Raw genomic sequence first — 21905 nt, 5'->3', positions numbered from 1 at the left:
CCAAGGAAGAGATTTCTCTGCCTTGTTTCCACAATTAGAAACATTTTCATTTGCTAGAGGCTTGGCTCCAGTGGTACAGTGGTCTGCCTAGCATGCACAAGACTCTGAGATCAAATCCCAGACCACTACAGAATGGATTCATTTTCATAAATTATAGTTATTTAAGAATCAAATAAATTAAATAAAAATTTAAATGTAAAATATGACTCATAAAACAACAGAACAGGCATGAAAGAATCCCCCCTCTTGAAACTGAAAGATCTGGGTTACCTTTTACTGGTTAGATAAGGGAGAGCAGTCCCATCACCTCTAAAGCGGAAAGGAGGACAATCTCCATCCCACCCCTCATGCCTTTAGAGGCATGTTGTGAGGATCAAATAAGATGGGGAATGTTAATACATTATTTATTTATTTATTTATTTTTGAGGTATTAGGGTTTGAACTCAGGGCTTCACGCTTTTTAGGCAGGTGTGCCACCACTTGAGTCACTCCACCAGCCTGGTTAATACCTTTTGTACATGGTGAAGTTTTAAGTAAACATTCAGTATTATATACTGGAAAAATACTTTAATGAACTGTCTCCAAAATGATACTAAAACACAGAAAATCGGGTACTCTAGAGTTTAAGATTCTCCTTTTTAGGGTGATAAAAGAGCAACATCACTCTATATGGGTGGGCCACAATTTCTCTGAGTCCCCTCTTTGGCCTTAGTCTTGTGGCAAATCCTGTAAGGTCTGTTGGCCTCCATTAACTCAAGACAGGAATGGTGGGCCTGGGGGAGTCTTGATACAATTCCATACAACTACCTCATTTCTCAGCTGAAAAACTGCCTGGAGAGGGGGTGTGGCTTATTCAAGAGCCCATTGTAGTTTTGAAGTTAACTGCAATGTCTTACAAAGCAGGGCAAATAGGATCCCCTCTTTTATTTATTTATTTTTATTGTTGTGCTGGGGGTACGTTGTGACATTTACAAATGTTCTTAAAATATATTATTCTCTTTTATCCCTCCTCCCTCATTCCTAGAATAGTTTCAAGTCTCATTTTTCCATTTTCATACATGAGTACATAATATTTCTACCATATTCACCCTCCTACACTCTTTCCTTATATCCTCCCCACTCCTGTGAGGGGAGCAAATAATAGAAGTGACTTTGTCTTAGATAAGTGAAACAGGAAGGTTTCATCTAAAGAGACACCAGAGAAGCAAGATAGCAAAAGGCATCTATAAAGTGTTAATGGTGGGCCTCAAGGCCAGGGCGAGCTGACCATACCCTCCTGGAATGTCCAGTTTGATAAGATGGGGGGTGACCAGGTGGTTAATTCAGCTGAAAGTCAACTAGATGACATCCCATCCCACATGTAGTTTCAAGGTATAATGGGTGGACCTAAGTCAGGCAGAGCCCTGTATCATCTCCTAGACTTCAGTCATTCTTTGGCTATTGTTTTTTTTTTACTATGCCCCTCCTGTGCAGGGAACTTTGCTTTCCTTTCAATACACTTTGCATTTGCTTTAATCTTAACTCCTGGTCCAGCATCTTCAATCATCAACTTTGCCAGCACATGAACTCAGGATCAGCAATCCAGTTTTACTGGTACCCACTGGTACCAACCCCCAGACCAGACCTGTTTTACTTTCCTGTTCTTCATTTTTGAAAAAAGACATTTTTGTTTGTGATAGTTATATAGAGAGTTTTATTGTGACACATATATATAATTATTAATGTATTAATACATTATATATATATTTATATGGAACCCCTCTTTTAGAAGAGAATCTTCCACTCCTGGAAATGCCAGTATTCAGTCCTAAACCGACTGACTTCTCATGAGCTGTTTGCCCAACTTGACATAGTGCATGCTATGAAGATAAACAATGACCTTCTTCCTGTCAGAAAATCTAGGAGTTAGTTAGTACTTGTCTCTTCATAGCTCTTCAGTCAATCATGACAATCCATGAGAGAGTTTGCTTCCTTATTTATTTATTTATTTAATTGATTTATTGGTGTGACTGAGGTTTGAACTAGGGTTCTTGCTTGCAAAGCAGGCACTCTACTGCTTGAGACATACCTCCAGTCATGGCTTTCTTACTGACAGAAGGTGAGCACTGATACCACCAGGAACAACCATTTCTCCTGATACCCAACCCAACCTCTGAAGCATGCCCAGTATAGGTTTCACCTTTGCCCTTCACTGGTCTACTTCATTCCCTCCCCAAATGTGGGACCCCTGGGGCGGGGGCAGCTTACAGCAGGCTGAAGAGCTCCCTGTAGCTCTCATCACCTTTCCCTTCTGACACCATGCTGTCCAGCTTATCAATCAGCTCAGCCTCCACCTAAAAGAAAGCAGATTTCATACATTCAAACCGAACTCTGAGAGAGAATGAGAAATTATCAGTCCCCTTGCTGGGTGAGGATGGTGGGAAACCACTTTTCACATTCTTTTTATTAGCATATATAAATTATACAGAGAGGTTTCATTGTAATATTTACATATGTGCTTGCAACGTATCTTAACAGATTCACCCCTCCCATCATTCTTCCTCTTTCTCCCATTCCCTCCTTAGAACATTTTCAACAGGTTTCATTATTCTATTTTCATAGACACATACAAAGTACATTTACCATTTCACCCTGTTTACTCTCTCCCCTCCCCCTGGTATCCTCCTTGACAGGACCTGTTTTACGTTCCTGTCCTTCATTTCTTTAAGTTAATACGATTGTCAAAGGGGTTTTGCCTTGGTGTTTCACATGCATATATATCATACTTTAATCAGATCAACTCCCTCTATTACTTACTCTTTCTCTATTTCCCTGCTCCCCCGATTACTCAACAGCTTGCTTTTGACATTTTTGACCTTGCTCCAAATAAATTTCAGGGAAGACAGGATCTCATCTAGAGCATTAAGAAACTACCTTGCCTTCCCCAATTAGGAAGGTCTCCCAACAAAATTGTTTTGGATCTAAAAGAGGCCTTTGCCTGTCTGTCTCTACCTCCCTCTTTTCATTTCTTCCTTTCTTTTTATCTCTCCTGTCTTCTCCCCTTCCTTCCTTTTTTTTTTTTGTGGTGCTAAGGATTGAACCAAGGACCTTGCACATGCTAGGTAAGCACTCTACCACTGAACTACAATCCTAACCCTATTTTTTTTTTTTGAGACAGGATCTCCTTATGTAGGCTAGGCTGAGCTTGAGTTTGTGATTCTCCTGCCTCAGCCTCCTAAATGCTGGGATTACAGGCATGCATGACCATGACCAGCCACTGCCACTTTTCTAATAGGCCTCACTGACCTGAGGCAAGAAATCAGTGGTAAGTGATGTCAAACAAACCTTTCTATCCTTCATTAGCCTTTAAAATGTGATATGATGATGTTATTTATACAGATATTTCATATAAACGAACAGACAACAAAAACTCTGGCATGGCTGTATCAAATAATGTGATACAACGGAAGCATTTTCTCATTCCATATATGACCAAAGAATCCTAAGAAAGATAAATAACAAAAGAATAATTAACAGTAAATTCACTGAACTCAATTAGGGCCTGTGACATTTCGTTAGCAAAAATGAGAATGGATGAATAAATATTATCATCCACCCCCTTTTTTAAATAGTGGCCTGTTACATGGTCAGGGCTGGAACTGTCTACACTAATTATGTGGCTTGAGGAATCAACTACTTAAACACACACTTCAGAGGAAACAGAAAGTTTGAGAACTGGGGCCCTTTGGGATCAATGCCATCTTGCTCTCTCTGTATAGAGAATAGGCTCTGCAGGAACTTGTCTGGGGCCATATAAAGAGCTAAAGTCAGGTAGATATGGTCTAGAAGTTAAGGTGTCTCACTCCCAGTTCACTGCATGTCTTATCTTGTTGGCTACAAGCTTCCCAAGGAAATGGCCTGATGATAACAAAGGATTTCTCTTACATGAGGTACAGGTAAATTATACTTCCTAGAACACAGCCAAGGTGGGGAGGAAACCCAGAGCAGCAGAGAGTACAAAGAGTACAAACAGGGTAGAGCAGTCCATTGGTGTACAAAGGGTTTTCAAAATGGGTCTCTGGGCCAGTAGCCTTGGATTTTATGTTAAAAGTAGAAATACTCAGACTTCTTCAAGCCTAATGGATCAGAAACTCAGGCTGAGGATATGGAAGTCCATAATCTGTGTTTTAATAAGCCCTCCAGGCACTTCTGATGCCTATCTAAGTGTTAAAAAACTTTTGCATTAGGAAAAAGAAATGATGATGGAATGATGTGGAGACATTACTTTATTACCTCTGTAGAGCTATGAAGGAAGAAATTATTAGGAGAAATTTAAAACATGGGATACTGAAGATCAATGCATGCAAAATCAATGTCTCCAAGTCAAACAATATAAGTTAATCAAAAATATCCATGTCACAATTAGTAATGTTCTATAGAAGCAATATTCATGAAGAGACACCTTGTTATTCATTCAACATTTGTCCTGTGACATTAACCAGCTGCATAGTTCTGGGCAAATACTTATTAAAGTTCAAATTTCCTCATTTGTGAGAATTACATTCCTCTTTGATGTCAGCATGTCCTGGCTCTTGAGAAGTGCTCAATGACTGCTAGTTTTGGTTTTCATCTCTATGAGCCCACCATATCTTAGGTACCACATTGGGTTCTGAGAAATAAAATAGCTCATCATCTGGTAGGGGAGGTAGAGACAACAGCTGCCACACCTCAGAATTGTCAGGGCTCAGATGGGGCATACAAAGAAAAAGGGCAGATCTGGATCTGAGAAATCAACAGACAAGTGAGTTTCAAGAAGTAGTGCTATAAAAACTTAAGAAATATTTTTGCTGTTTGATACAGTGAGTATAGGTTGAGAAATCTACCTAAGGAAATATTTTTCGAAATGTAAACAGCAAAAGTTTGAAAAAAAAACCCTAAGTCCCTAAAACTAGGATCTTGACTAAATACATTGTAGTCTAGCCATGTAGCCTCAAAATTGATTGTATCAGTCCTCTGTTATTACAGGAGCATTAACTGACAAAAAGATAGTCAAGACAAGTTGCTATCAGAAAGGGTATTATAAAGCAATATATACAAGTCCATCTCTTTTTTGTGTGTGGTACTGTGACTTGAACTCAGTGCCTACCACTTTGAGCCACTCCACCAGCCTTTTTCTGTGATGGATTTTTCGAGATAGGGTCTCGTGAACTATTTACTTGGGTTGGCTTCATACTGTGGTCCTCCTGATCTCTGCCTCTCTAGTAGCTAGGATTACTGGCATGAGCCACTTGCACCTGGCAACAACAATTCCATTTTTTAAAATTAAAAATGTCTATATATTGAAGGAAAAGTCTAAAAAAAGATATAAGCTGTCTCCCCGGTTACTAACAATGCTAAGAATATGATTTCAAAATTTGCATTTTAGCTTACTTGCATTTTAAATCTTTAAATCACACATAGTAAGGGGCTTCATTATGATACTTCCATACATGAATATAATGTACTTTGATCATAGTTACCCCTTTTATTACTGTATCTTCTCCCTCTTCCTTCTTCCATTTTTTCCTTCCCCTTCCACCTCCTTAGTATTTTCCATTTTCCTTTCATAACTTTAAAAGAATTTTTGTCTTTTATTTTTCCCAAGCATCCACAAATGACAGAAAACATGCAAAACTGTCTTTGGGACTGGCTTATTTCACTTAACATGATAATCTCCAGTTTCATCCATTTTCCAGCAAATGATACACTTTCTTTTTTCTTAATGGCTAAAACTCTACTGTGTATATATACCACATTTTCTTTATTCATTCATCCGTTGATGAGTGCTTAGATTGATTCCATAATTTGACTATTAGAATAGTGCCATGAAAGATGGGTCTTTAGGTGTCTATATAGTAAGCTGACTTTCTTTTGGGAATATACCCCAAAGTGGTATGGCTGGATCTTATGTCCAGTACTGTTTGTTTAATGAAAGTGTACAGACATGTGGTGCATATATTTTTAACAATTGTTATCTGGATGAACTGTTACCAATATGAAGTATTTTTTGTTCCTTCTTACAGGTTTGTAATCTGTTTTCAAATATGAGTATAGCTATTCCTACTTGCTTTCAGTTTTCATTTGCTTAGAATATCTTTTTTCTATCCTTTTACTTTTATACTATGCTTGTCTTTGACAGTGAGGTGCATTTCTCGAAGGCAAGTACTTGGATCTTTTTTTTTTTAAATTCAATCATTCAGTCTGTTTTTTAACTGGAGAAAAACCATTAACATTCAGAGTTATTATTAAAAGGTATGTAGTAAATCATGCCATTTTGTTGTTTTGTAATCTACTCTTTTGAGATATATTCTTTTCTGTATTGGTTATTGTTTATCTTCCTGGATGTTAGGTTTCCTTTAAGTATCTTTTGCATTGCTGGCTTAGTAGTCATTAAGTCCTTTAGTTTACTAGGGAAGGTTTTTATTTCTACTTCAACTATGAAGTACAGCTTTGCTGGATTCAGTAATCTAGGTTGGCAGTTATTTTCTTTCAGGGTTTGAAGTACATCATTGCATGCCCTCCTGGCTTTCAGAGTTTTTGCTGAGAAATCTGCTTTTATTTGGTGGGTTTGCCTTTATAGGTGACTTGGGGCTTATGTCTTTCAGCTTTCATTATTTTGTTTGTTCTGTATATCTAATGTTTTAACTATAACATTTGGGAAATTTTCTACTATAAATTTATTGACTATGTCCTCTATGTCTCTTTCCCTTCCCTCCGTCTTTTGATCCAGTCTATTTGTGAGGCTTTCAACTTAGGGTGTTTTTTTGTTTTTGTTTTTGTTTTGGCACTGGGGATTGAACCCAGGGCCTCATGCTTCAAGTGCTCTACTATTTGCACTATGCTCCAGGTCAGATCTTTTGTTTTTATCTTGTTTATTACACAGGGTCTCACTACCTTTGCATGGATTGGAATTGATCCTCCTGCCTCTGCCTCCTGAGGAGCTGGGATTACAGGTGTACACCATCACTTCTGGCTTCATTGATCATTGTTATAATTATTCTTTTGAATTCTACTTCACTATCACTGGAGTTCAATATTGTGGAACTGTTGACTTTTGGAGGAGTAATGTTGCAGTTTTTTATATTTCTTGTGTTTCTACATTGAGATTTATATTATCTGAGACCAAGCTGTTGGAGGTTTTAATTACCTGTGTTCTTACATTTGAAGTATTCTCAATGTTTATGGAAGGACTGGATTGTAGGGTCAAGGCATAGTTTTTCACCACTGGGCTGGGGGTGTAGCTCAGTAGCTAAACATTTGCCCATGTACTCAAGACACCAAGCCTGATTCCAAGCATCACTGAGAGAGAAGAAAACTTGCTGGAGTCTTTTTGCTTCTATTATTCAGGGGGTTGCTTTATGCAGGCTCAGGGGTAGGCCAGTTTAGGGTCAGCTGTCAGCTTCAGGAAAGCATTCACTTTAGAATGCTCTGTATACTTAGAGCTGCTACTAGTTCTGATGACCTTTTGTACCCTGTGGGCTGAACAGGTCCCTACTTGCCCCACATACCCCCTGCCCCCAGAGGCAGCAAGTGTCCAAGGATATGCATGTCTCCCAGATATGTCACAGAGTGGGAGAAGAAAACAGATCATTGAGTTCTGCACTGGAGGAGGAGCACAGGGTGAGCTCAGCCCTCTACCTGCTAGTTTTAGGACTTTTGGACCACTATATACCCTCTCTGTGGGAGGAAGGAGGCTGGAGAAATTGAGTGATATATGGGAACTGGGCTCAGATCTCTCAGTCTTGCCTGGCGGCAAAACTCATGGAGCAGTGAGGCAGCTCTGGAGGCTGAACAATCTGCCAGCCACAGGCTCAGAGCTCTGCTTCTGCAGTGATCCTCAGGTGATAGGGATTGCTTCTGTTACAAAGGGTGGAGCCCCCAACCACTGTGACCTTTACTGCCTGTGCTCTCTGATGTTGAAACTTCCTATTGGGTCCATGTCAGACCTCTTTCTCTATGTAACAACCTCTCATGGCTGTCTCCCACCCAGACACTTAGGTGGGGTTTTTGCCAAGGCTCCCTGAGCTGCAATTGTTCCTTGTTTTCAGGTCCTCAGAGTACCTTACTCTCAAACAACAACCTATCTCAAGACAGTATAGCACTATGAGATAGAGGGTACAAAAAAAAAAGGCTCTTGTAGCCAATGCTAGTCGGTCTTAAAGGAGGAAACGTCACACCAAATCCCCCTAGTGGATTTAAGGCTTGTGAGGACTGTGGGCTTATCCTGTGGCTAGGTCTGCCAGTCTGTTGTCTCAGGTTTGCCTAGCTTACCTTATGATTGTGGCTTTGGCTCCCTACAACCCAGGGAGGCAGAGTTGGAGATGTGGACTGTTTCCTACTTTTATCTTCATATCTTTTCTGTTTCTCCATGTTTTTATTTATTTATTAACATCTTGTCACCTCTTTCATGATTCCCCATGCTTTTCCTCTCTTTTTCTCTTTGGAATAGTTTCTCCTTTTTCTTATTCATGGAGTCACATGTAGGAAGCTTCTAATTTGCCACCTTGCTCTGCTTTTTTGAATGGTCAGATTTTTAATTCTTTTACTTTTGGTATTACTTAAAAATTATAAAACTACAATTTCAGTAGCCATAGGAAAAAGGCTACAGTAAGAAATAGGAGTAGTGACAGTGCCAAAACTGTGAAAAGCACAATCAAAATCAGGACCAAAATGTCCTTGAATTTTGGTGATTCAAAGGTTTTGGTTGACCTTCAAGAGGGTACTTTCAAAGATGTGTGTGGAATATAGAGTTAACTGAATTGATGGGAGGACAGAAGGTGGAAATGTGGGGATTAAAAGAGTAGATGTCCATTTTATAATATTTGATGACAAATGGAAGCACAGAAATATTTTTTTCTAAGTACAACAAAGTTTACTTGGCTTGCTGCACATTAATTATTCATGAAAGTTTTATTAGGAAAAAGAACACAGCTCCTGACCTGAGTCTTGAAACATGAGCTCCAATGTTTTTCATTTAGTTTCATTTCATTTAGTTTTTCACAAAATGAAACCTCTTTATTCAGTGTTAGTGATGGTGAAATATAGCTCAGTTTGTCTTTTAGTAGACTCAGATGGCCCACAGTCTAATTCTGCAATGTCATATACTTCTGAGTAACTGGACTTTTGCACATCAAGTAGTTGTGTGTTTTGTACAATTAGAAGGCACAGGCTGTGACAACACAGAAAAGCCATGGTTCTTTTTTGGAATTTCCCAAAGTTCGGAGGCATTAGAGTTGCACACTCCCAAAATGGAGTTATCTTAAATATTCTGAACATTGATTTAAAAAGAAATCTAGATCTAGCACTGTATTTAATAGTGAAATATTCAGGGCCTTCCCCTAAGAGCAAGACAAGTTTGTTTATTAACATCACTCTTATTTAATACCTGGAGGTCTTAGCTGATGTAATTATGCAAGAAATAAGAGATACACAGATTAGAAAGGAAAAAATGAAACTGTCTCTTCACAGATGACTTGATTGTTTAATATAAAATCCCAAGGAACTTACAAAAAAAAGCTTCTAGAACTAACAAATGAGTTTAGTACATAAGGTTAACATACAAAATTCAATTGTATTTCTTTATACTAGCAACAAACAACTGGAAAACAAATTGGAATCACTTGTAGTAACACCAAAAATCCAAGAACATACTTATATATAAATTTAACAATATTATGTATGAGATCTGTATGCTAATAGAACAAAACACCAGGACTGGGAATGTAGCAAAGTGGTGGAGTGCCTACCTAACATTCATGAAGCCCTGGGTTCAAGTCTTGCATCACAAAAACAAAAATAAAACAAATGAAAAAACTCCTATAAAACACTGAGAAAGAAATCAAAGAATACTTAAGGACATGGAAAGTCTTCTTCACGGACTAGAAGACTCAGTATTAAAATGTTAATTCTTCCTAATTTTATCTATGTAATCTCAATAAAAATTCCAGAAGTATTTTTTTGTTTGTGGAAACTGACATGCTAATTCTAAAATTTATAGGAAAAGGAACTAGAATAGTAAACACAATATAATAGTGAAGGTAATGTGGATCATATATGAAGCAATGGAAAGAACAGTATCCAGAAAGATTCACAAAAACATGATTGATTGATTAAAAGTTTTTAAATTGACAAATAATAGAATATATTATAATACTAATGGAATATATATTATATCTATGTCAGGTACAATATGATGTTTTGATATATCATGAAATGATTAAATCAAGGTAATTACCATATCTATCACCTGACCTACTTACTGGGTTGTGTATGTGTGTGTGATAGTTTAAAATCTTATTTTAGACAGGGTTCTGCTATGTAGCCAAGGCTGGCCTCAGACTCATGATCCTTTTGCCTTGACTTCCTGAGTGCTGTAACTTTAGGTGTGCATCACCATGCATGGCTAAGATCTTTTTTTACTTTTGATGGGACTAGGTTTGAAATCAGGGCTTTACACTTGTAAAGCAGTTGCTCTACTGCTTGAGCCACACCTCCAATCCATTTTGCTTTGGTTATTTTGAAGATTGGGTCTTGTAAACTATTTGACTGAGCTGTCCTTGAACCACAATCCTCCCAATCTCAGCCTCTCAAGTACTAGGATTATAGGCATAAGCCACTAGCACCTGATGAGATCTACTTTTTTAAAAGCAACTTTGAAACATACAACATATTATTATTAACTAGAGTCACCATGTTATACAACAGATTACTAATTTATTACTAATTTATTCCTCCTAACTGAAACTTTGTGCTCTTTGATAGTCATTTTTTCTTTTTTTTTTGCAGTACTAGAGCATGGGTTTAGGACCTCACGCTTGCTAGGCAGGCTCTCTTATCACTTGAGCCACTCCAACAGCCCTTTTTGTGTTTGGTATTTTCAAGATAGAGTCTCTTGAACTATTTGCTTGGGCTGGCCTTGAACCTTGATCCTCCTGATCTCTGCCTTCTGTGTGCTGGGATTATAAAAGGTATGCCTCACCATGCCTCATATTAATTGAGTTTTGACAAAGATACAAAGATAATCCAAGGGGAAAAGATAGTCTTTTCAACAAAAGGTGCTGGATAGTTGGATATCCATAAATTCTCTACCCAAAGAGCTTTGATCCATACTTCACACTTTATACACAAATTAACTTAAATAGAGTTAAAAATTAAATGTAAAAATATGAACTTCGAGAAGAAAACAGAAAAAATTTTGTGCTCCTTCATTAGGCAGACAGTTCTTAGATATTGTCCCCAAAGCATGATCTGGGCTGGCAGAGTGGCTCAAGTGGTACAGCAATTGACTAGCAAGCATGAGGCCCTGAGTTCAAACCCCAGTGCTGTCAAAAGAAAAAAACAAACAAACAAAAAACCCCCAAAACATGATCTACAAAAGAAAAATACTGATATTGGACTTCATAAAAACTTTTGTTCTATGAAAGGTACTATTTAGTAAATAAGATATGCTAAAGACTTTGAGAAAAATATTCATAAATCATATTCAACAAAGGACTTATATCCAGGATATATAAAGAACCCCTAAAATTGAACAGTAGTTGAGCCAGGCATGGTGGTATACACCTTTAATCCCAGCACTGTGGAAGCTGAGGCAGCAGGATCATGATTTTGATAGGGAGTTCAAGGCTAGCATTGGTTACCTACTGAGACTGTCTATGAAAATCCCACACAATAAAAACAAATAAACCACTTAACAATGTTAGGAAACAAACAATCCAAGTGAAAGTGAAAAAGTTTGAATAATCATTTCACCAAAGAAATATAAAGATGGTAGATAAGCATGTGAAAAGATGCACAGCACCATTAGTAATTAGGGAAATGGCAATTAAAACCACAATGAAATATATCTACGTATCTATCAGAATGACATGAACAATACTATTAGTATATGCAGCAACTGGAACTCTCATATGCTGGTACTGGGGACTTCAAAGTGGTACAGACTTTAAAAATTTTATTTCTTTTTTCTTTATTTATTTAATTTTATTTTATTCATTTATTCACATGTGCATACATTGTTTGGGTCATTTCTCCCCCCCTGCCTCCTGCCCCCCATCCTCTTTCCCCCTCTCCCCTCACTTCCAGGCAGAACCTGTTCTGCCCTTATCTCTAATTATGTTGAAGAGAGAGTATAAACAGTAATAAGAAAGACAAAGCATTTTTGCTAGTTGAGTTAAGGATAGTTATACAGCGAGACTCCTAGCATTGCTTCCATGTACAAATATGTTACAGCCCAAGTTGCTTCATCTCTAACTGATCTTTACACTGGTTCCTGATCCCCTTCTTGTGTTGACCTCTGTTGCTTTAAGGTTTCTGTATTAGTTCCTCTGGAGTGGGGCATCCATTCATCAGTAGTAGGGTACCTTGGTTGTTTCCATAAATTGGCTATTGTGAATAGCGCTGCAATAAACATGGGTGTGCAGGTGCCTTTGGAGTAACCTGTGTTGCTTTCCTTTAGGTATATCCCCAGGAGTTGGATTGCTGGATCATATGGTAGATCTATATTTAGATTTTTAAGAAGCCTCCAAATTTTTTTCCAGAGTGGCAGTTGCTCTAGCTTGCATTCAGACTTTAAAAATTTTAAATGTTTGTATTAGTATATGATAGTTATATAGAGGGCTTTATTGTGACATTTCCATAGATACATATATCACATACTGGTTTGGTTTATTCCCTCCATTATTCTCACTCTTCCCCCATTCCCCTTCTTAAAATGACTTTCAATTTTCCATATTTATACATTTGTATAGAAAGTACCTCAACCACATTCACTGTCCTTCATTTACTCTTCTCTCCCATTCTTACCCTCCTCTAAACATGACCCATTTACATTCCCATTCTTCATTGTTAACATGTCTGTTCATTGTTCAGTGGGGTTCTGCCTTAGTATTTTACCTGTAAATATATTGTGCTTTAATCAGTCTAACCCCCTCCTATTACTCTTTCTTACCCTTTTCCCCCTACCTTGTATTGTTCAACAGTTTTTGGTGCACTTTGTTGTGTTTTGTTCCTATACAGATGTCATGTATTTCAATATTATTCACTCTTGATCATTCTCTTCCTCCTTCCTTAGTTTTCTCTAACAGTCCCACTTTTGGAAACATGTTTTATATATATGATACATATATCATATATATGATAATGCTTCTATTTGTATGGGATCTATCTTCCACATATGAGAGAAAACATGTGATCTTTGTCTTTCTGAACCTGATTTATTTCACTTAACATGATGTTCTCCAGTTCCATCTGTTTATCTGCGAATGACAAAATTTCATTCTTTTTTATGGCTGAATAATATTCCATTGTATATAGAAACCATATTTTCTTAATCCATTCATCAGTTGTAGGGCATCTGGTATGTTCCCATAGCTTGATTATTGTGAATAATGTTGCAATAAACATTGGTGTTCAAGTGTGTTTATTGTATCCTGACTTATATTCCTCCACATATAAGCCTAGGAGTGGTACTGCTGGATCATACTGTAGTTTAGTTTTTTGAGAAACGTCCATACTACCTTCCATAGTGGTTTACTAATTTACATTCCCACCAACAGTGTGTAGGGGCTCCTTTCCCCCCAAATCCTTGTTAATATTTATTGTTTGTGTTCTTGATGATAGCCATTCTAATGGGAGTGAAGTGGAATCTTAATGTGGTTTTCATTGATTTTCTTTTATGGCCAGGGATGTTGAGCATTTCTTCATGTGTTTTTTTGCCATTTGTACTCCTTCCTTTAAAAAATTTCTGTTTAGTTCCTTTGCCCATTTCTTCACTGGGTAATTGATTCTTCAGGAGTTTAGTTTTTTGAGTCCCTGTAAATTCTGGTTATTAATCCCTTTTCACAAGTATAGCTGGCAAAGATTTTTCTCCCATTCTGTGGGATGCCTCTTCAGTCTGGTGACCATTTTCTTTGTTGTACAGAAGATTTTTAGTTTCATGTAGTCACATTTGTCAATCCTTTCTCTTAATTGCTAGGCCATTAGAGTTTTATTTAGGAAGTTATTGCCTATGCCTATTAATTCCAGTGTATTCCCTACTCTTTTCTGTAGTAGTTTCAGTCTCAGGCCTTATAATTAAGGTCCTTGATCCACTCGGAATTTATATTTGTACAGGGTGAAAGACATGATCTTGTTTCAGCCTACATGCAGATGTCCAGTTTTCCCAACAACATTTGTTGAAGAGACTGTCTTTTTCCATTGTATATTTTGGGCACCTTTGTTAAAAATCACGTGGCTGTAGCTGCATGGCTTTATGTGGTACGGCCATTTTGGAAAACAGTTTAATAGCTTTCTATAAAGCTAAACATACATTTATCACAAGACCCCACAATTCTACTCTTAGGTATTCATTCAAGGAAAATGAAAGTTTTTTTTTGGTGGGAGTGGGGTTTGAACATAGGGCTTTGTGCTCTATTAGTTGAGCCACACCTCCAGTCCATTTTGCTCTGGTTATTTTGGACATGCAGGGCTTATGAACTAATTGCTTAGGCTGGCCTCAAACCATGATCCTCCTGATCTCAATCTCTTAAGTAGCTAGGATTAAAGGTGTGAGCCACTGGTGCCTGATAATTAAAGTTTTATATTCTTATAAAAACTTGTAAAAATGATTCAGCACCTTTATTCATAAAGTCTTTCAAATGGTGAATGAGTGACCTACTGCTCATAGTAGAAAACACTATTGATACATGCAATAACATGGATGAACCTTTTATACCATTATGCTAAGTGAAAGAAGAAATTCTCAAAAGGCAATCTGATTCTACCTATATGACATTTCTGGAAAAGGCACAACTATATTGATGGAGAGCAGATTGGTGGCTGCTTTGGTTAAGAGTAGAGGAAGGGCTTGACAAGAAAGGGACAGCAAGACAGAACTTTTAGGAATTTAAAAAATCTTGACTGAACTAGTGGTAACTCAGCTCTATGCATTTGCCAAAACTTGTTGAACCATAAGTAAAAAACAGTGAACTATGGGCTGAGGGTGCAGCTCAAGTGGTAAAGCACCTGCCTAGTAAGCCTTGAGTTCAAACCCCAGTATTACCTGTTCCTACCCCAAGAGTAAATTTTATTGTCTATAAATTTAAAAAAGAGATATATTTAAAAATTACCATTTTCCTGGTTTGCTCACTGTTACACTCACCCATCCTAAGACCACTGGTTCATACCAGAATCACAGGTCGGGAAGGAGTTTAGTGAGGAACTGGCATAATTCTTTAACCAAATGCAGAATTTTCTTTTCCTGGGAGCTCTGCTCCCAAGATCAACAACAAAGATGAATTCTCATCTCCCAAAGCAGGGCAGATTACAGTGGATACTTGTGCCGCTAACAAATTATTTCTTTTATTAGCTAAAATTGGCTTTCCTAACAATGGCCCCTCTATTAGTCCTAGTACTACTCCTTGGAGCCACAGAAATAAAGGCAGGGATCATCTCCTCCACCTCAGTGTTGGCAGAAGAACTGCACAAAGGGACAACTTGAAGTACTCAGTCATAAACATCTTTTAGATGCATAGTCTATGAAATCCTGCTACTCCGAGCCATAAGAAGTCATCTGGTCTGGCTCCAGTCTTAGAAATGCCTGGACTATACAGTGGAGGAGGACAACAGGCTTCCAGGGTCAACTTCTGAGTGAAACTAGGAGGGTACAGTCTTGGTTATTATTTTTTCCATCAGAAAGTTCCTTCTACATGATATTCATTCCTTTCCTCTGATTCTTTTCTGGCCTCTAACTTGATGAAGATAATCTACAAGTCTACAAATCCAGCAAGTAACAGAAAACCCTTTAAGAGAATTCAAGATGGCCATACTACAGCCCATCCCCACAGGAAGAATGGGTTTATTCCAGAGGACAGCAGCCTGAACACTGTGAAGTGCCATTTTACCTGTTTGAAGTTGCCATTTTTCCTCTGCTCCCAGTCCATCATGTCGTGAAAGATGGGGATCATGATATTCCGCACTTCTGGCTGTGGGACCAGAGTCACACCCAGGAAAGGACCGATCATTCCCGGAATAAAGTGGATCTTATGTTCACCTGAACAATAAAACCCAACAGGTATTAGTGCATGACTTCTTTGACCCTTCTATGGAAGATTCCCAAGTGGGGCCACAACATATGGTATGATTTATACTGAGGATGGGAAAGAAGCTTGTGGCAGAGTGTTTGCCTAGCACAGCCTGGGGTTCAATCACTATCTTTAGTGTTTTCAGCACTGAAAACCAAAACAATCACCACTAAACATTTCTGGAAGCTTCTAAATCATCTGTCTCTATGGTTTTCTGAGGTACTCTCAGCTTTTTAGAGTTGATGGGTAAAACTGGCCTACCTAAGTAAATATTCAGCAGGTACAAAATTGCCTTTTCAAATAATTTCCTTAAAGGTTCCACAAACTACCTGAAAATCTCTGAGGTCAAAGAATAGTGTTTGCTATTCTGGACAGAATGGAATTTCTAAGTAATGTGTAATAAGTTTCAGATGGTCTATTTATTTAGCAAAGAAAAATCCAAATATTTCTGCTTTATACACATTTTCCTTGGGATTTTGACCTATAGCTTAAAGGCATTTAATTGATCAGGATATCTTGGGTCCTGGTTCAAGCTACCAAAGGCCTCTTCAATGCCTGTGCCTATGTATGCCAAAAAACCCCCATTTCTGAGCTGCACAACCCTACATTGACAGGTTGGCTTGAAGACTCTCTTTGTCCACTCTAACCCTGAATGTCTTCACACTCTATTTCTGATGGTAGCAATATACTTACTCAGATCAGATTAGCTCACTCAACTTCCTTTATGAGGCCTTTGTATGGAAAGTGAATGATGTGAGTTTTCCTGTGATTGGTCCTGTTCTCAGAAGCCAGTACCAGCCTGAGGACCAATGGGACAGGACTCTATACTTCTTTGCAATTGTGAAACAGAAAGAACTATCTTCTGAGTTCTACTTTTAGTCCTTTAGAGACTAAGGAAGAGACAAACTGTGGACCAGTATAATAATTGCTACAACCACGTGAAATCATTTCCACCAAAAGCAAAATTAGGCAGGAATGGCTTCATAAGGAAAATCTATCATCTTTTTTATTTCTTCCATCTTGAAAGCCTATCTAAGAAGCAAATGTTAGCCCTAAGGCTGATTTTGCACATTCTGATCTTGGTACTCAATATAGTTATTAGTCTCTTGGGTTCCTGGGAATTCCATAGTCAACTTCAGGGTTAAAAATCCATATCCAAATTCTGCTGTATGCAGGGAATAAGAGTGCTAAATCTGGAAAGTCTGCTTAGGGAAATGTATCTCCGCTCAGGGATGGAAGGCCCTATTGCTGGCAGAAATGTCGTACACCTTGCTTGCTCCCTCTAGGTTATAGGTGGGCATAGTTAACATATGATTACGAATTTATGACCATCATTCATGGCTTCAGAGCCATGAGCTTAATTAAAAGTAGACTTCTCTTGAAACAGTAACAGCAGCATCTCTAGCTTCCTGATGGGATGTTCAGATCCCTACAGTATTGCGGGCTGACCCAGGTAGTCATCAAGGCAACCCAAGGGTTTTACTTGAAACACTGATCTGACAAGTTTAGATTCAAAGCAGTGGCTACTACAAAAGCTGTGGAAAGAAGGGAAGCCAAAAATCAATCTCATCCAGAGGTTGCAACATTGTTCTCATAAGTTCCTTCATATGACTGGTGTCAGGTACATGATCTGCATGCATGAATACCAGAGCTCCAAGAAGTGTTTTAATCTTTCTTAAAATTAATACCTGCCATTTTTCATGTGCTGGGTATCTCCAAGACCTATGCTTTGGAGCCTGCAACATCCACACCACGACATGAAGAACACAGAAAATATTAAAGGCATGGATTCTCAAACAGGGAAAAACCTATTAGATTCCTCCTTTTCTTTTATTCCTTTGATTTTAGTTCTCAAAATAGGGACTGTGCATATGTAGTACTGGAGTCTTACTTCTCAGCCAAACTCTCCCTGCCAAGGGCTTTCTGCACATGTGCTATACCATCCATTTGAGGTATTATGCTAAAGTTATATAAGGATTTTTTGGGCCTAAATTAACTTCTTTGGGGGAAGTTATTAGTCCTGGTACTTTTAAATTTGACTATGCAATATGTGGAAGAGTACAGGGAGAAAAGACCTACCCAAATTCTGCCACATGCTGAACAGTTCATAAGCCATCATCACACGCATGTCTCCATACCTGGGAATGGTGACACAGAAGCCAGATGTTAGTGGAGGAAGGGTCTGGAAGATAGGGTTGAAAATCTTATGAGGCCAGAACCTCAGCACTGTTTGTTTCTAATGCTTCTCAAAAACGCTCAGCCATTTGGATCTTGAGTGAACTTTCACATTAAGCTCATTGAGAAACTACCCATGTGAGAACCTTGTGGACTTTGGAAGGAGCCTGTTATAGAAAAATAGTCCCATCTGGGCAAATGGCAGGGAGGTAAACAGGAGACATCTGTCTTACTTATCTAGAATCTTCTTCCTTTTGGCTGGAGTAATGATTTCTAGCTGGAGGCTTGGCTGATTTATGAACAGAACTGCCAGACTAAAATAAGAATTCCACACCTAGAAATAAAAAGAAGAATCATACGACAGCTTGAGTTTTTAACCTTGCAAGGAGAGTTACAAAATACATGAATGTAACACAGAATCTGTTTTATAATCTTAACATCCTAATTTTTTTCCCTTTTAAGTAATTTTGCAAATAGGCCCTTTAGCCCTTTTCTTTCTTGATTCCTCCTGAAGCCAATAGTGTTCACTCTGGACTATTTATGAGTATGCATACTCATAAATGTCTGGCCACCCAATACTTCCATCAGGGAAGTCTTCTAGTTATCATCAGGCTTGGAAGCTGTTTGATATTATGAAAATATTAATAAAGCAAAAAGAAACAAGTGTGGGTTTTTAGCTTTCTGAGGTTATTATGATATTGATGGATTTCAGGAGCTCCTACCTTGAAGTCAAAATCTGTCTCTGTGAAATTCTTGTGCAGTGCAGAGGACAGGTACTGGACAGTAGTGACTATAATACTGCAATAAGGAAACAAAGCATTGGCAGAATTAAAAGACTAATAATCATATCTGATAGCTTAGCATCAGTTGTCTATGGCCCACAGGCAAACTACTTGAAGACAACTTGCTCCCATGTGAAAGAGAAGATGGTGTAAGTTCCACAGGAAAATCAGTCTTGGAGAAATACCCCATAGATAGTAAGATAGCATAGGACATCAGTAGGTCCTTGATATTACTTCTCTCTGGGCCTTATGGTTTTTTGAGATTTCTTTTAGCTCAAAGATTAATTTCTAGTTTTTTGGGGGGACTTTTGGGTAATCAATACATACTACGGTAACCTTGTAGAATTTAGAACATGATTTTATTATTTTATTTGATAATAGATTATAGTTATTAAATACTTCCTTTTGTCATATACTAGTATTTTCATCTAAGAGCCAATTTGAATACAAATTTTAGTCTGGAATATCACTTTTAATCTTATTCTGGGAATACATAAGGGACAATGGGAGGCTACCTTGCTGGAGTGCATGCGTTGAAGTAGAAAGGAAGTGAAGTGGGATGGGTACATGAGGGTTTGATTAGAAGGCCTTGCCTACACAGCAAAGGGACTGATGTATAACAGTGGTCAGTTGGGCTTTGGTGCAGAAGAGGCAAAAACAATGCATCAGTGAGACTAGTCCATTAGCAGAACGGGTGACAAATTTTAAGGGTAAAAGCCTTGAAAGAGGCTGCTCCTACAAGATAGGCTGTAAAGCAAAGTATTAGAATAGAACTAAGAGACAGAAATAAGAATGATTCAAATGGAAAATCCACTATTTGAGGAACTATATGTGCAACTTTATAACCATTATTTCATTGTCTTCTGGACAGCTGGAGGGAGAAGAGCCCTATAAAAGGTACAAAGTGGAAAAATCATGGTGGCTTGCTAATATATCTAACATAAATAATTTTACTACATTCTGTATAATGCCAATGTAAAAGGAAGATCAGTGGGAGAAGACAGCAGGCTAAAGACTGAAGGCCAATTAGTCTTGAGTAGAGAGATCAAATGAGCCAGCCTTTTACCACATGTATCACTCATCTGGTTTGCCAAAAGAAAACACAGGTTAGAAATATGAATGGGCAGACAAGTTAAGAATAGCCTTAGAGTGAATTCTGTGCTCATAGTCACAAGTGATTATAGCTTTGCTGCCAAGTCTCAAATGGGTAGGTAGCACTAACTGTGGAAGGCAAGCATTGTCTGGCAAATAACACAACTCAAACTGGGAGGAGAGCTTGGGACACTGTCTAAAGCTATAGAGCAGCAGAGGCCAGTGGCCCCTGGGCAGGCCTTCTTTAAGGAGGATCCTTTCTTTGGGTATTATATTTCACATCCTTAACATATCCTTTCCTATCCTTATTATACCAACATTTACCAGGTACTTAGAACCCATTTAAAAAATATCTGATTCTTTCCTCTCCTCGTCCTGATGGTCAATGGCCAAGTCTGACTAATTGTGCCTCTAAACATTTTTTTCCATTTGTCAACTCCTCTCTATTCCCACAGTCTTGGCTTTCATCTTTATTTTGCTCTTTTTCACATATGTACACTCTTTTTGGTCCAAGAAGAACTCTGTGGATGCCAGTACAGGCCCTTTCTTACTCACTTGCTTGTGAGCAGTCTCATCACCATCCAGTCCCGAGGGAAGACACTCATTTTCATTAGGTTCCGGAACACACAGAAAATCTTCAGCAGGAATTCCTGACCACAGAGTAAAGATTATGTAAGATACTAGCAAACATTTCCTTAAAAGGCCCTTCCTGGTCTCTAGACCATGAGTATATGTGGGACTAGTGGATTTGTCTGGTTTTCTCTTAAGTTTGCTTCTCTCTTACAGGACTACCTGAGAGTGAATTCTGGGTACTCTCCCAGGCCTGATGGGACTAGACCCAACTTGGACAGAACAAAGGCAGCTCTGAACCAACTCTATCCCATAGAACCCAAAGTTCAAAGCACAGGGAAGACCAGTATCTAGCAGAAATAGTGTCAGACTGACCCCATGAACTTCATTCTGTGGGTCAAAGGCCCTAAGTGTTTGACTGCAAGAACATATTATTTTGGCTGTTAAGAATACAATGATGAGAGAAGTACTTTAGGAATGGTAGAGTAAAAACCTCTGAAAATTCCTGGGGGTGTAGGTCAGTGGTAGATATAAGGCTCTGGGTTTAATTCCCAACACCAAAAACCAAACTTATACTAAAACCAAACATAAAATAAAAACCCTCTAAAAATCTGCAGTGGAATGGCTAAGACTGATTAACAATTCAGTGTTACAATAATTTGAGGAATATTTAGTCAGAAAAAATGGATGAATCTTGGTAACAACAATGAGTTTTGTTGCATTTAAATTTTTTCTATTCCCATCTTCTCTCCCTGACTCTTTAGCCTTAAAAATTGTAGCCCTGAAAACAATCACCGATAGAACCATGGCAATAGCTATGAAAACCAGCAGCCTACCCACCACTGGAAGGGACAGAATGGTTTTAGAATTTCTAAAAAAGCCCCTTCTTCCAGAGAATTGTTATTATTTGACCTGGTTGGCAGCTCCCTGGAAAAGTCCTGTGAACTGGGATGATTTTTGTTTAAGCTGACTGAAAACTTACTCAATGAGAAAGCTCTATGTCCAGGGCATTTGTTGAAAAAATTCAGTAATATAATTTAATGTTCTAGCTGCATGAATCAGCTATATCAGTTTGGGCAAACAGAGAATGACAAAAAAAAATTCTAGGAAAATTTGAGTAATAAAATATCCAAAGAGGACTGTGAAAATCTCTGACACATTTATGGGACTCCAGAAGGCAATACACATTATTGTGCAGAGCTGTGCA

General features: G+C 38.2%; 1 protein-coding gene across 10 annotated transcripts in view; it reads right to left on the bottom strand.

Annotated features, from left to right (window-relative positions):
• The window catches only part of Dock3 (dedicator of cytokinesis 3), a 561871-nt gene that overhangs the window by 43637 nt on the left and 496329 nt on the right, over positions 1 to 21905 (bottom strand). For all 10 annotated transcript variants that reach the window (XM_074059333.1, XM_074059340.1, XM_074059334.1 and 7 more), the window contains 6 exons: positions 20684 to 20778; positions 18977 to 19052; positions 18488 to 18588; positions 18159 to 18217; positions 15900 to 16048; positions 2248 to 2333 (listed from right to left, as the gene is read on the bottom strand). In XM_074059333.1, coding sequence (XP_073915434.1) covers positions 2248 to 2333; positions 15900 to 16048; positions 18159 to 18217; positions 18488 to 18588; positions 18977 to 19052; positions 20684 to 20778 — 566 coding nt within the window. The remainder of the gene's footprint in view (positions 1 to 2247; positions 2334 to 15899; positions 16049 to 18158; positions 18218 to 18487; positions 18589 to 18976; positions 19053 to 20683; positions 20779 to 21905) is intronic.

The sequence above is a fragment of the Castor canadensis genome, chromosome 17, assembly GCF_047511655.1.
Source record: "Castor canadensis chromosome 17, mCasCan1.hap1v2, whole genome shotgun sequence".
Lineage (NCBI taxonomy): Eukaryota > Metazoa > Chordata > Mammalia > Rodentia > Castoridae > Castor > Castor canadensis.
Note: the sequence above shows the minus strand (reverse complement) of the source record. Positions and strands in the feature narration are given on the sequence as shown.